The sequence below is a fragment of the Engystomops pustulosus genome, chromosome 6, assembly GCF_040894005.1.
Source record: "Engystomops pustulosus chromosome 6, aEngPut4.maternal, whole genome shotgun sequence".
Classification (NCBI taxonomy): domain Eukaryota; kingdom Metazoa; phylum Chordata; class Amphibia; order Anura; family Leptodactylidae; genus Engystomops; species Engystomops pustulosus.
The window spans coordinates 35,788,844-35,802,586 of NC_092416.1; the positions used below are offsets into that span (position 1 = coordinate 35,788,844).

Here is a 13,743-nt window from a genome sequence, read left to right on the forward strand (position 1 = left end):
TTTCCTTCTCACATTGTGGACCCTCTCCTTCTCACATTGTGGACCCTCTCCTTCTCACATCGTGGACCCTCTCCTCCTCACATTGTGGACCCTCTCCTCACATCGTGGACCCTCTCTTCTCACATCGTGGACCCTTTCCTCCTCACATTGTGGACCCTCTCCTCCTCACATTGTGGACCCTCTCCTCCTCACATTGTGGACCCTCTCCTTCTCACATTGTGGACCCTCTCCTTCTCACATTGTGGGCCCTCTCCTTCTCACATTGTGGACCCTCTCCTCACATTGTGGACCCTCTCCTTCTCACATTGTGGACCCTCTCCTCACATTGTGGACCCTCTCCTTCTCACATTGTGGGCCCTCTCCTTCTCACATTGTGGACCCTCTCCTCACATTGTGGACCCTCTCCTTCTCACATTGTGGACCCTCTCTTTCTCACATTGTGGGCCCTCTCCTTCTCACATTGTGGGCCCTCTCCTTCTCACATTGTGGACCCTCTCCTTCTCACATTGTGGACCCTCTCTTTCTCACATTGTGGGCCCTCTCCTTCTCACATTGTGGGCCCTCTCCTTCTCACATTGTGGACCCTCTCCTTCTCACATTGTGGGCCGTTTCCTTCTTCCCCTTCACATTGTGGCCCTGTCCTCTTCCTCTTACATTTTGGCCACTGTTCTCCTTATATTGTGGACCCTCTTCTCCTCACATTACACTTCCTTATTCCCATTCATATTGTGACCCCTGTCCTCCTGTTCCTGTATATTAAACAAGACCAAAGACATAAGTTAGTAATCATTCCTTGTTCTCCCACAGTAGTCCTGCTTCCTCCTGGTATCCAAGGCTCTGAAGCCAGCTGCACACAGCAGTAGCAGAGGTCAATGATGATGCAGGGAACAGTTGGCTCTTTATACAATATGATTGTAAACAATTTAATGTGAAGTTCTTCACTGCCCATCCAATCTGAGAAAAAGATTGACAGACCACATTGAGCATCCTCCCATTGGGGTTTGACCTTTTGGTGTTGGGGCAGCTGGATTCCCCTGGCACCTGAGTAGCTGGTTGAAGCTTAGCTTAGTGCTCAACGGGTCAGGGGTAGCTTGGTTCAGGTGAACAGGCCTCTTCCTTGCTAGATAGGGCCAGCGAGGGGATGCAAGAAGAGGGGGAAGTTGCAATATAAGGGAGGGTTCTCCCTGGGGCACACTCAGTGTTTGTGTGATGAAGGGATCACTGGGTAGATGGTAGAGGGGAGGTCCGAGATGTTAGCGGCAGCCAGGGATCACACGTTGAGGCAGTGGTTATAAACAGTATAAACATGGTCTCTTTATTCCAAGACTCCAAATACATCAACAGTTACAGGCTGAGGTAGTAGGTCCTATCTGCCAGGTCCGAGATTGTGGTTGGATGCAGTCTGGTAGTAGCTCACAGCCCAGATCCATTAACAAGAGGCTGGGGAAGAGTTTGGCTGCTGGGCAGAAACTTTGGACAAGCTCTGTAGAGGGGAAGACAGATATGCAGGCATGATGGAAGGGATAGACCTCCAATGAGAGAGGGCAACAGCAGGTTTCTAGTTTCTGCAGGCCTTGTGTCCTCATTAAAGCTGCATTCACACGATAGTATGCCCACCGTACCGTAGCACGGTAAGCACACGTCGGTGCCTGGGAGCGGCGGGGGTGAGCGCTACTCACACCCGCCCCTCTCCATAGCGGTATATGGCGCATAGTGCCGTATTCCGGGGGAAAGATAGGACATGTCCTATCTTTCTCCCAGGTACGGAACGTTGCCGCATGTGTGCTGCACCATACCACTCCCGTTCTGCACCGTGTGCCCATTGCCGCCTAATGGATAACAATGGATAACAAATATACAAAGATTACTACAGTCATGGTGCCTGGCGGGGCTTAACAATGTGGAAAGGCAGGGCCCCATAGAAGACTTCTGAATGGGGCCCCCCTATCCCTTCAGAAAATATACATATTTGAATACTCACACATTTAAGCTCTGATATCTTTCTCAGTAGCTGCTGATCACATGGGGGAAGTAGACGGGAGGAATAAGAGATGAGAGATCCCTAGTCCTGTTGTTCTGCTGTCCCCTCCCTCTCCCATGACATTTCTTATCTGAGCTACCAATTTATTCTGTGGAAGATGTGCAGTAGTACAGCTCAATATGTATATGATGGCGCACATTCTCCATTCTTCAGTGTGTCAGGCTGGATGCGGGGCCTCCTGACACTGCAGGCCCCATAGCAGCTACTATGGCTCCTACCCCTGTAGTTACGCCCCTAGAGCCTGGATCTGTGAGTTTTGCTTTATCCTTGCTGGGTTTTGATGGTAGATTTCCTTTAAGTAGATTTCTATTTTGGTCCATACCATTTATGATACATGTGTGGTGCTGAAGGGATAGAATTATTCATGTGCACATATTATATCATTGAGCATCCTGTGCCTAGGAGAGCCTAGGGGCCACTTTACAAGGAGTGTGCAGCAGTTCTGACCCCATAAACGGCACATGGCACCATATGGATGGTAGTATAATCATACCCAAGGTAATAACTCTGGCAGGTAAGTGACCACCTCAGTGCCTAAGGCTTCCTTGCCCTGAGGGCTCTCGTTCTCTTCCATTTTCTCTTGCGGGAGGGCTCCGATATCCAGTAATGAGTCTGCTAGAGCCATCACTCATGAAAATTGGTGGGAAATGGACAACCTTCATCGTGGAGCGGTATGGCCAATATACCTGTTAAGGTCAAGTTGCCTTGTAGCCTCCACAGTTTTGGCCTGAGCAGATGCAAGAACCTGGATGGTATATAGCACCACTGTAGAGCCTCATGCGTCACCCTTCTCTATTCCCAGGAAAGACTGCCTTGTTAGCTCTTCGGTCAATGACAACACAGACAACGCCTCAAAGCAAGAAGCCAAAGCCAAACCAAAAGCATGATGTTTGCACCCCCCGCCATGGACAAGGATGGAAGGACCTCGGAGCTTAGTGCACTGAGCCCCGGCATTGCAGGAACCCTATTAGGAGAACATCTTGAAGAATGAGGTCGATCCCTGTAGCCACTACATATGTTATTATCCTGCACTGCACAGTTGTTTTGTTGCCTCCTTTTTGGCCTTAGTTTAGGTATAGTAAATGCCTAATGTAATTCATCAAGGTGAGTGTGTTGCTGTTCAGAGGAGCAGGGTCCTCGGATAATCCCCCCAAAAAGTCCAGCACATGTTTGTGGCGAGGAGGAAATATTTAACTCTTTTTTTTTCTATGCATGGGGTGGGGGGCGGACAACAAAGAACCACTGCCATTGACTGTCAGTGAATGTATATATATATAAATATATCGAGGTTTCTATAGAATAATATTATACATACTAATGCACAAGTTTCACAAATGATGAAATACTTGATGTTTTTAAGGCGTATTTCCCGCTGTGGATTTCTGCTGTGCCTTGCCTTATCCCTCTGCTTACCCCACCGCTCCTCCTCCGCCTCTATATTTATAAATGCTGGCACCACATAACACGACCACCATCAATTTCCACTGCAATCGCCGCCTGGGCATCGCTCCTGCTTTCTGGATGAATGTAATAAAATGTATTCTTTAATATTAGTCGTTGTCCTTGTGTCATTTAGTGTGTTCTTTACGGTGTTTGTAGAACGTAGTGAAAATCAATATTCAACATCGATAATGTAATAATCATCTTTATTTATATAGTGCCATCATATTCCGTAGCACTTTACAAATCATAGGGGACATATACAAATATAATAAAACATGACAGAGCACTGTTAAGGTAAACCTAGCTGATAGATCAAATCCTATCATTTCTACTTGTCTTATTTTCTTAAAATGTACTGTAATAGAAACAATGAACTCAAGATGGCGCCGAGACAGAAAAGTTTTGAAGCTAAGGAATGTCAATTAGACTTCATCCTGACGTTAAAGGAGGTTCTCCAATCAAGAGACACGAGCTGGGAATTCTCCGCCCCCTTCTGCTTCTTCCCTAATTTCTGTATAGATTTGTGGAACCAAATAAAGCTTGGGCAGCGCAGATTTGCCACAGGTAATGATAGCATGAGTGAGACAAATCAGTTGTTGTCTGAACTATTCCTTACGATGTGCACACATGCTAATTGATTAGAAACACGCAGCCAACGCACACTTAGGGTGAAGACACACATGGCGTTTTTAGGCCGTTTTTAGTTAGTGCGTTTTCACATCGTAAAAAACGCATGCGTTTTTGGAAAACACATGCGTTTTTGACAGGTTTGACCAATTATCTTAATTCAAACTGGTCAAAAACGCATGCGTTTTCAAAAAACGCATGCGTTTTTAACGATGTGAAAACGCACTAACTAAAAACGGCCTAAAAACGCCATGTGTGTCTTCACTCTAAAAGAGTATGTCTTAAACCCTACCCCAACCGCACAAACAGTCATTTGGAACAAAAGGAGTTCGCAGGAGCTTACAGTCTATGAGGATGAGGGGTTGACACAAGAGCTTACAGTCTATGAGGATGAGGGGTTGACACAAGAGCTTACAGTCTATGAGGATTAGGGGGTGACACAAGAGCTTACAGTCTATGAGGATGAGGGGGTGACACAAGAGCTTACAGTCTATGAGGATGAGGGGTTGACACAAGAGCGTACAGTCTATGAGGATGAGGGGTTGACACAAGAGCTTACAGTCTATGAGGATTAGGGGGTGACACAAGAGCTTACAGTCTATGAGGATGAGGGGGTGACACAAGAGCTTACAGTCTATGAGGATGAGGGGTTGACACAAGAGCTTACAGTCTATGAGGATTAGGGGGTGACACAAGAGCTTACAGTCTATGAGGATGAGGGGTGACATAAGAGCTTACAGTCTATGAGGATGAGGGGTATGACACAAGAGCTTACAGTCTATGAGGATTAGGGGGTGACACAGGAGCTTACAGTCTATGAAGATGAAGGGGTGACACAAGAGCTTACAGTCTATGAGGATGAGGGGGTGATACAAGAGCTTACAGTCTATGGGATGAGGGGGTGACACAAGAGCTTACAGTCTATGAGGATGAGGGGGTGACACAAGAGCTTACAGTCTATGAGGATGAGGGGGAGACACAAGAGCTTACAGTCTATGAGGATGAGGGGGTGATACAGGAGCTTACAGTCTATGAGGATGAGGGGGTGACACAAGAGCTTACAGTCTATGAGGATGAGGAGTTGGCACAAGAGCTTACAGTCTATGAGGAGGAGGGGGTGACATAAGAGCTTACAGTCTATGAGGATGAGGCAGTGATACAAGAGCTTACAGTCTATGAGGATGAGGGGGTGACTCAAGAGCTTACAGTCTATGAGAATGAGGGGGTGACAAGGGCTTGCAGTCTATGAGAATAAGGGGGTGACACAAGAGCTTACAGTCTATGAGGATGATGGGGTGACACAAGAGCTTACAGTCTATGAGAATGAGGGGGTGACTCAAGAGCTTACAGTCTATGAGGATGATGGGGTGACACAAGAGCTTACAGTCTATGAGAATGAGGAGGTGACACAAGAGCTTACAGTGTATGAGGATAATGGGATGACACAAGAGTTTACGATTAATGAATCATCAAGTAGGCACGGGAGGTTTTCTGGTGTTGATCCCCTGGAGACATCAGCCATTTGTGCAGAGGTCACTTCTGAGGTCTAGGATTGGGCCCCAACTAGAAGAGGGTGGACCCCACAGCAGACTTCTGCATTTTGCCCCCCTTTCCCTTAAAGGGAATCTGTCATCAGGCCCCTTTTTTGAGTCTCCTTGACCCCACAGACAATAAATAGCATATGCCCAAACTGTTTTTATAAAACTTTTGGCATTAGTGGTTAAAACAATGGGGCAGATTTACTTACCTGGTCCATTCGCGATCAAGCGGCGCATTCTCTGAGGTGGATTCGGGTCCGGCCAGGATTCATTAAGGCAGTTCCTCCGACGTCCACCAGGTGGCGCTGCTGCGCTGAAGAGCATCAGAACGCACTCAAGTTCACCGGCCTATTCCAAGTGAAGGTAAGTGCAAGTCCTCCTGTAATGTGCCGCATATAGATCTGCCCATGTTCTCCCTCTCACCTTACTCGTGCATCTGTACACTGCTTCCCTCTGCAGGTCATGTGATCGTGACATCATCACAGGTCCTGCAGGGAAAGCAATTTAGGCTGTGTACTGTGAAGCTTCTCATCACGATCTATGTCCAGAGGACAGGGGAAGATGCCCGGGCAGCGGGACTGATGTCCTGCTGACCCAGGGAGATCCGGGGCACGAGCACATATAACTTCCTCCCAGGACATAAGCTGAAGCTTCCTTGATTGGACACAGCTACCTCCCAGCCTGCATCTACTACCTGGCTGGTGAAATACTCCTGAGGACCACTCTCCATGACCACTCCAGTAATCCGGAATATCAAGTAATCCGGAATCTGTACCAGAATTGTTTAGGCCACTGCCTGCAGTTATTCCAATAAAGAACCGTGAGTTATTATGCACAACGTTGCCTCCGTCTGATCCCTGGATACGGCTGTATCATTACCACGGGCACCCCATTACCCAGGGACATATATTACGGACACTCAGGGGTTGCCCCACAGAGATCCAGTACATCAGCCTCTCCCTCCATATTTCTTGCACACAGCACCTGCTGTAGACCTGCCAGGCTGTAGGTCAGCCCTCCGGTCCCCATACCAAGCACCGTGACACTAGCGTGCCCAAGGCTGCACTAGCCAGCCACTCCGGTATTCTGGGCCCCGGCTCCCTCCAGGACCCAAGAAAAGGCTAGGCCCCGGTGGGGGATGTTGCACATACTTTTATACAGGCGCACAGTATATAAACATTGTGTATATACATACACACACACACCATATATATACAAGCATGTGTATTTTTTGTCTGTCTTTTTTTGTGCATTCTCTCAATGCATTTCAAAACTACAAGGCAAACGCATCATGTGAACTCATTCTGAAGCAGTTTTGGATTCTAATGCCAGCAGTGGGTCATTGGAAAGACTGCTCCTGCGTCCAGCGCTGATCTCTTCTAGTAACATGCTGGGGGCTATGGGCAGAGTCGTTCGCTTGTTGGCACCAATAGATGGCATAAGTACTTGAGTGCCTAGGGCAGCATCAACACCAAATACGGCCCTGACTGTAATGAATCACACACTTGGGTCACAGGTCATAAATTTTATTACACAAAAACAGATAAAACAATTATATTTAACTGGTACTAAAAGTACTATATATACAGTTCACCTACTTCCTAAATACATAATGTACAGAAATGGAACAAAAGAAGTATAAATGAGGTATAGTCCCAACCACTCAATGTGCTGAACTATATCCCATTTCTCCAGTGATTCACTGGGTAAAAACACCTGAAAATGACATCCTAGTATAATAAAATGTTAGAACAATGTGTCATACACCTCCAGTGACCCCATTGTGGGGTAGCGCAAGTTAAAACATTGAGTCCTCGTGAACTCACATAGGCATACAGGGACCAATGCACATGAAAAATACTGTAGGTCCTCATGTGGGTTCAACACCATAGGGAAAGGCAATGGAGCAATGAGAGCTGGTCCACATCGTAGACACCTGGGGCTATAGCCCTGGTGGTCTTACTGTGTAGTTACTCTACTGTACATTGTAATGATGGACATTCAGAATATAATACGTAAAGTAATGATATTAAACAGTTTCCCTGCAGAAGGTATCTGTATTGTCCAATGCCCAGTCTATAAACGAGAGTTGTAAACTTATTGGAGGTCTCCTAAAAGACAACTTTGGTTGTAAACCAAGTGTAATGATGATGTTTAGTGTCTTAAGGTCTTTGTGTTCCTTGAAGAAGCTTATGCTCTGGACCTGCAGAGTCTAAGGCGATGCATGAATGATTGTCTCAAAGAAACAGTAGTGATGTCACATGCTCGACCCATGATTTTCACTAGGTCTGATGGAGGTAGAAATAATAATAGGACAGGTTCTGGAGGTCTACACGGACTACATTTCATAACTGAAAATTGAAGAAACAAACAAACATAAATGTAAGGCATTTATTTATATCTATTCTACATTACATGCATCCCCCCATACATCCTTGCTAACACAGATCTTGGTCTGTCTACATTAAGCCATCCATCCCCCCATTCCCCCACCCTTCCTTCCTTCCATCCACCCACCCACCCCCCCACCCTTCCTTCCTTCCATCCACCCACCCACCCATCCCCCCACCCTTCCTTCCTTCCATCCATCCACCCACCCTTCCTTCCTTCCATCCACCCATCCACCCATCCCCCCACCCTTCCTTTCTTCCATCCACCCATCCACCCATCCCCCCACCCTTCCTTCCATCCACCCATCCACCCATCCCCCCACCCTTCCTTCCTTCCATCCACCCATCCCCCACCCTTCCTTCCTTCCATCCACCCATCCACCCATCCCCCCACCCTTCCTTCCTTCCATCCACCCATCCACCCATCCCCCCACCCTTCCTTCCTTCCATCCACCCATCCCCCCATCCCCCCACCCTTCCTTCCTTCCATCCACCCATCCCCCCACCCTTCCTTCCTTCCTTCCATCCACCCATCCCCCCACCCTTCCTTCCATCCACCCATCCACCCATCCCCCCACCCTTCCTTCCTTCCATCCACCCATCCCCCCACCCTTCCTTCCTTCCTTCCATCCACCCATCCCCCCACCCTTCCTTCCTTCCATCCACCCATCCACCCATCCCCCCACCCTTCCTTCCTTCCATCCACCCATCCACCCATCCCCCCACCCTTCCTTCCTTCCTTCCATCCACCCATCCCCCCACCCTTCCTTCCTTCCTTCCATCCACCCATCCCCCCATCCCCCCACCCTTCCTTCCTTCCTTCCATCCACCCATCCCCCCACCCTTCCTTCCTTCCATCCACCCATCCCCCCACCCTTCCTTCCTTCCTTCCTTCCTTCCATCCACCCATCCCCCCACCCTTCCTTCCTTCCTTCCATCCACCCATCCCCCCACCCTTCCTTCCTTCCTTCCATCCACCCATCCCCCCACCCTTCCTTCCTTCCTTCCTTCCATCCACCCATCCCCCCACCCTTCCTTCCTTCCTTCCATCCACCCATCCCCCCACCCTTCCTTCCTTCCTTCCTCCCTTCCATCCACCCATCCCCCCACCCTTCCTTCCATCCACCCATCCCCCCACCCTTCCTTCCTTCCTTCCTTCCACCCATCCCCCCACCCTTCCTTCCTTCCTTCCTTCCATCCACCCATCCACCCATCCCCCCACCCTTCCTTCCTTCCTTCCTTCCATCCACCCATCCCCCCACCCTTCCTTCCTTCCTTCCTTCCATCCACCCATCCACCCATCCCCCCACCCTTCCTTCCTTCCTTCCATCCACCCATCCCCCCATCCCCCCACCCTTCCTTCCATCCCCCCATCCCCCCACCCTTCCTTCCTTCCATCCACCCATCCCCCCACCCTTCCTTCCTTCCTTCCTTCCATCCACCCATCCACCCATCCCCCCACCCTTCCTTCCTTCCTTCCATCCACCCATCCACCCATCCCCCCACCCTTCCTTCCTTCCTTCCATCCACCCATCCCCCCATCCCCCCACCCTTCCTTCCATCCCCCCATCCCCCCACCCTTCCTTCCTTCCATCCACCCATCCCCCCACCCTTCCTTCCTTCCTTCCTTCCATCCACCCATCCACCCATCCCCCCACCCTTCCTTCCTTCCTTCCATCCACCCATCCACCCATCCCCCCACCCTTCCTTCCTTCCTTCCATCCACCCATCCCCCCATCCCCCCACCCTTCCTTCCTTCCTTCCATCCACCCATCCCCCCACCCTTCCTTCCTTCCATCCACCCATCCCCCCACCCTTCCTTCCTTCCTTCCTTCCTTCCTTCCATCCACCCATCCCCCCACCCTTCCTTCCTTCCTTCCATCCACCCATCCCCCCACCCTTCCTTCCTTCCTTCCATCCACCCATCCCCCCACCCTTCCTTCCTTCCTTCCATCCACCCATCCCCCCACCCTTCCTTCCTTCCTTCCATCCACCCATCCCCCCACCCTTCCTTCCTTCCTTCCATCCACCCATCCCCCCACCCTTCCTTCCTTCCTTCCTCCCTTCCATCCACCCATCCCCCCATCCCCCCACCCTTCCTTCCTTCCTTCCTTCCATCCACCCATCCCCCCATCCCCCCACCCTTCCTTCCTTCCTTCCTTCCATCCACCCATCCCCCCATCCCCCCACCCTTCCTTCCTTCCTTCCTTCCATCCACCCATCCCCCCATCCCCCCACCCTTCCTTCCTTCCTTCCTTCCATCCACCCATCCCCCCATCCCCCCACCCTTCCTTCCTTCCTTCCTTCCATCCACCCATCCCCCCATCCCCCCACCCTTCCTTCCTTCCTTCCTTCCATCCACCCATCCCCCCATCCCCCCACCCTTCCTTCCTTCCTTCCTTCCATCCACCCATCCCCCCATCCCCCCACCCTTCCTTCCTTCCTTCCTTCCATCCACCCATCCCCCCATCCCCCCACCCTTCCATCCACCCATCCCCCCATCCCCCACCCTTCCATCCACCCATCCCCCCATCCCCCCACCCTTCCATCCACCCATCCCCCCATCCCCCCACCCTTCCTTCCTTCCTTCCACCCATCCCCCCACCCTTCCTTCCTTCCTTCCACCCATCCCCCCACCCTTCCTTCCTTCCTTCCACCCATCCCCCCACCCTTCCTTCCTTCCTTCCACCCATCCCCCCACCCTTCCTTCCTTCCTTCCACCCATCCCCCCACCCTTCCTTCCTTCCTTCCACCCATCCCCCCACCCTTCCTTCCTTCCTTCCACCCATCCCCCCACCCTTCCTTCCTTCCTTCCACCCATCCCCCCACCCTTCCTTCCTTCCTTCCACCCATCCCCCCACCCTTCCTTCCTTCCTTCCACCCATCCCCCCACCCTTCCTTCCTTCCTTCCACCCATCCCCCCACCCTTCCTTCCTTCCTTCCACCCATCCCCCCACCCTTCCTTCCTTCCTTCCACCCACCCATCCCCCCCACCCTTCCTTCCTTCCTTCCACCCACCCATCCCCCCCACCCTTCCTTCCTTCCTTCCACCCACCCATCCCCCCCACCCTTCCTTCCTTCCACCCATCCCCCCCACCCTTCCTTCCTTCCACCCATCCCCCCCACCCTTCCTTCCTTCCACCCATCCCCCCCACCCTTCCTTCCTTCCACCCATCCCCCCCACCCTTCCTTCCTTCCACCCATCCCCCCCACCCTTCCTTCCTTCCACCCATCCCCCCCACCCTTCCTTCCTTCCACCCATCCCCCCCACCCTTCCTTCCTTCCACCCATCCCCCCCACCCTTCCTTCCTTCCACCCATCCCCCCCACCCTTCCTTCCTTCCACCCATCCCCCCCACCCTTCCTTCCTTCCACCCATCCCCCCCACCCTTCCTTCCTTCCACCCATCCCCCCCACCCTTCCTTCCTTCCACCCATCCCCCCCACCCTTCCTTCCTTCCACCCATCCCCCCCACCCTTCCTTCCTTCCACCCATCCCCCCCACCCTTCCTTCCTTCCACCCATCCCCCCCACCCTTCCTTCCTTCCACCCATCCCCCCCACCCTTCCTTCCTTCCACCCATCCCCCCCACCCTTCCTTCCTTCCACCCATCCCCCCCACCCTTCCTTCCTTCCACCCATCCCCCCCACCCTTCCTTCCTTCCACCCATCCCCCCCACCCTTCCTTCCTTCCACCCATCCCCCCCACCCTTCCTTCCTTCCACCCATCCCCCCACCCTTCCTTCCTTCCACCCATCCCCTCACCCTTCCTTCCTTCCACCCATCCCCCCACCCTTCCTTCCTTCCACCCATCCCCCCACCCTTCCTTCCTTCCACCCATCCCCCCACCCTTCCTTCCTTCCACCCATCCCCCCACCCTTCCTTCCTTCCACCCATCCCCCCACCCTTCCTTCCTTCCACCCATCCCCCCACCCTTCCACCCTTTCTTCCACCCTCCCATCATTTTGTCCTACTATCAACCCATCATTCCTTCCTTAGCACCATCCACTCATCCTTCCTTCCATCATCCACCCTTCTGTCCTATCATCCACCCATGCTTCCCTACTACAATCCCGCATCTTTCCTACATACACCCTTCCTGTCATTCTTCTTACCTATCCTACAATCCTACTATTCATCTATAGCCATAACAGTCCCCATGTTATCATGTAGATGCCAGCATACAGCATTACCTTCATTACTTTAGATATCCATGGTAAATACGATGAGACTTTTGTGTAAACTCCTGGTTTGTTTTCCCTTCCACAGCCGTCTCCCCAGCTTACAATACCAACTTGTTCCCAGTGTGTATTACCCAAATACACCAGGGGGCCCCCACTGTCACCCTAAAAGTCATAAAAAAGAATATTGTCCACCTGGTCAGGACCCAAACAATAGTACAATATAGAAATAACAAGGAATTTTTAATGTCAGGAAATTCATGATGTATACCTGGCAAGTATCAAACCCTCCGGTGCTTCGACCAGCGCACATCATGGTTTTTTGGACTTGGCCAAAATAGTCACGGTTGCATTCTTCATTTGATATTAAGTTGATTGAGACTCTCTGTAGTGTGGAGGATAAGGATGCTGCAAGCGACAAAAGGAAGTAAAATGAGACACTGACGAAAGAAAAAAAAACTAGAAACCGTACTTTGGTCACATCTTAACTGAAAAGTTAAGGTTTAAATTATTAGGCGGAGTTCACATGGTAAAGATATGAAGAAACAAAACAAATCTAGAAAAGCAGAAGTATAAAACACAGCGTTGGTATCCAAAGTGAACTCACATCCTCCTTCCACAGTATGACCCCAGCCGGTCACTGACAATGGTGCACCATCAGGTAGGTCAATATCGTACCCCGGAAGACAGATTGGCTGTATTGATGCTGCAATGGAAAAGTTAAAAAAGTAAAAAAAAAAAAGTTTACAAAGTTTTACAAAGGCAAAAATCTGTCAAAGAACAAGGCAGAGGAGTATTCGATTCGATTAATGAAATTAATATCTTAAAATGTATTCAATAAGACAAAATTAAATGCCAAACAGGAAGTATGGGTGGAGCATGGCGAGATGCTTCCTGTCAGCCAGCCAATCAGCAGTGACCTTCCAAGGTAATCTCTTGGAAATATCCCCTCCGAACTCTTGCTATAGGAGATACCTAGCTGCAGCACCGCAGATCATTGATATGGGGTGAGGGGCACGGCATATTTTTTTCACCAATTTACACCATTGTTATAAAAAGTGTTGAACTGGAGACCCTAGGGCCCACCAGTAAAATCTTTTTTCCATGTGAAAATTCCTAAGACTGACCATAGCTTGCTTTCTAGCCCTGGCTTTAGACTGTTATGGTCCTAGGAGCCCTGTCAGTAACCTGTTGACTGGCCTTAGTCTTTAACCTAGACCATTTTAGCTCTTTGAGCCAGAAATATATGCCCATAATGTGTAATGTCCCAGCATTGGGATCTAAATTATGTGTCTGATAATCTTGCTGGAGTGGACCCAGTAGGACTGATCATTCTACTGGGATCTGTAATTCATAGACCCAGCTTTCCAGAATGTAACCCATCTTTTTAAAGAAATCTTTAGCCAAATTCCTCCTAATTACGTTGCAGAATGTGGAACACCAGCATCACCTAGTGGTCCAAGTAGGTATATTATGTAATGTGTCTTAGTTAGATATGCATATGTGGGTTTTCTAATTGTATTTAC

The 13,743-nt window shown here is 50.4% G+C and overlaps 2 protein-coding genes across 7 annotated transcripts in view; one reads left to right on the plus strand and one right to left on the minus strand.

The window, feature by feature from the left end:
* Positions 1–3,594, plus strand: part of SCN4B (sodium voltage-gated channel beta subunit 4) — a 40,362-nt gene extending 36,768 nt beyond the window's left edge. For all 3 annotated transcript variants that reach the window (XR_011856420.1, XM_072155692.1, XM_072155691.1), the window contains one exon: positions 2,844–3,594. Coding sequence is in view for 2 of the 3 variants with exons in the window: in XM_072155692.1 (XP_072011793.1) it covers positions 2,844–2,928 (85 nt within the window). In the remaining variant the exon portion in view is untranslated. The remainder of the gene's footprint in view (positions 1–2,843) is intronic.
* Positions 3,595–7,159: 3,565 nt separating this feature from the next.
* Positions 7,160–13,743, minus strand: part of LOC140134898 (transmembrane protease serine 4-like) — a 75,367-nt gene continuing 68,783 nt past the window's right edge. For all 4 annotated transcript variants that reach the window (XM_072155699.1, XM_072155696.1, XM_072155698.1 and 1 more), the window contains 4 exons: positions 12,825–12,923; positions 12,489–12,625; positions 12,230–12,382; positions 7,160–8,000 (listed from right to left, as the gene is read on the minus strand). In XM_072155699.1, the coding sequence (XP_072011800.1) occupies positions 7,995–8,000; positions 12,230–12,382; positions 12,489–12,625; positions 12,825–12,923 (395 nt within the window). In that variant the 3' untranslated portion in view covers positions 7,160–7,994. The remainder of the gene's footprint in view (positions 8,001–12,229; positions 12,383–12,488; positions 12,626–12,824; positions 12,924–13,743) is intronic.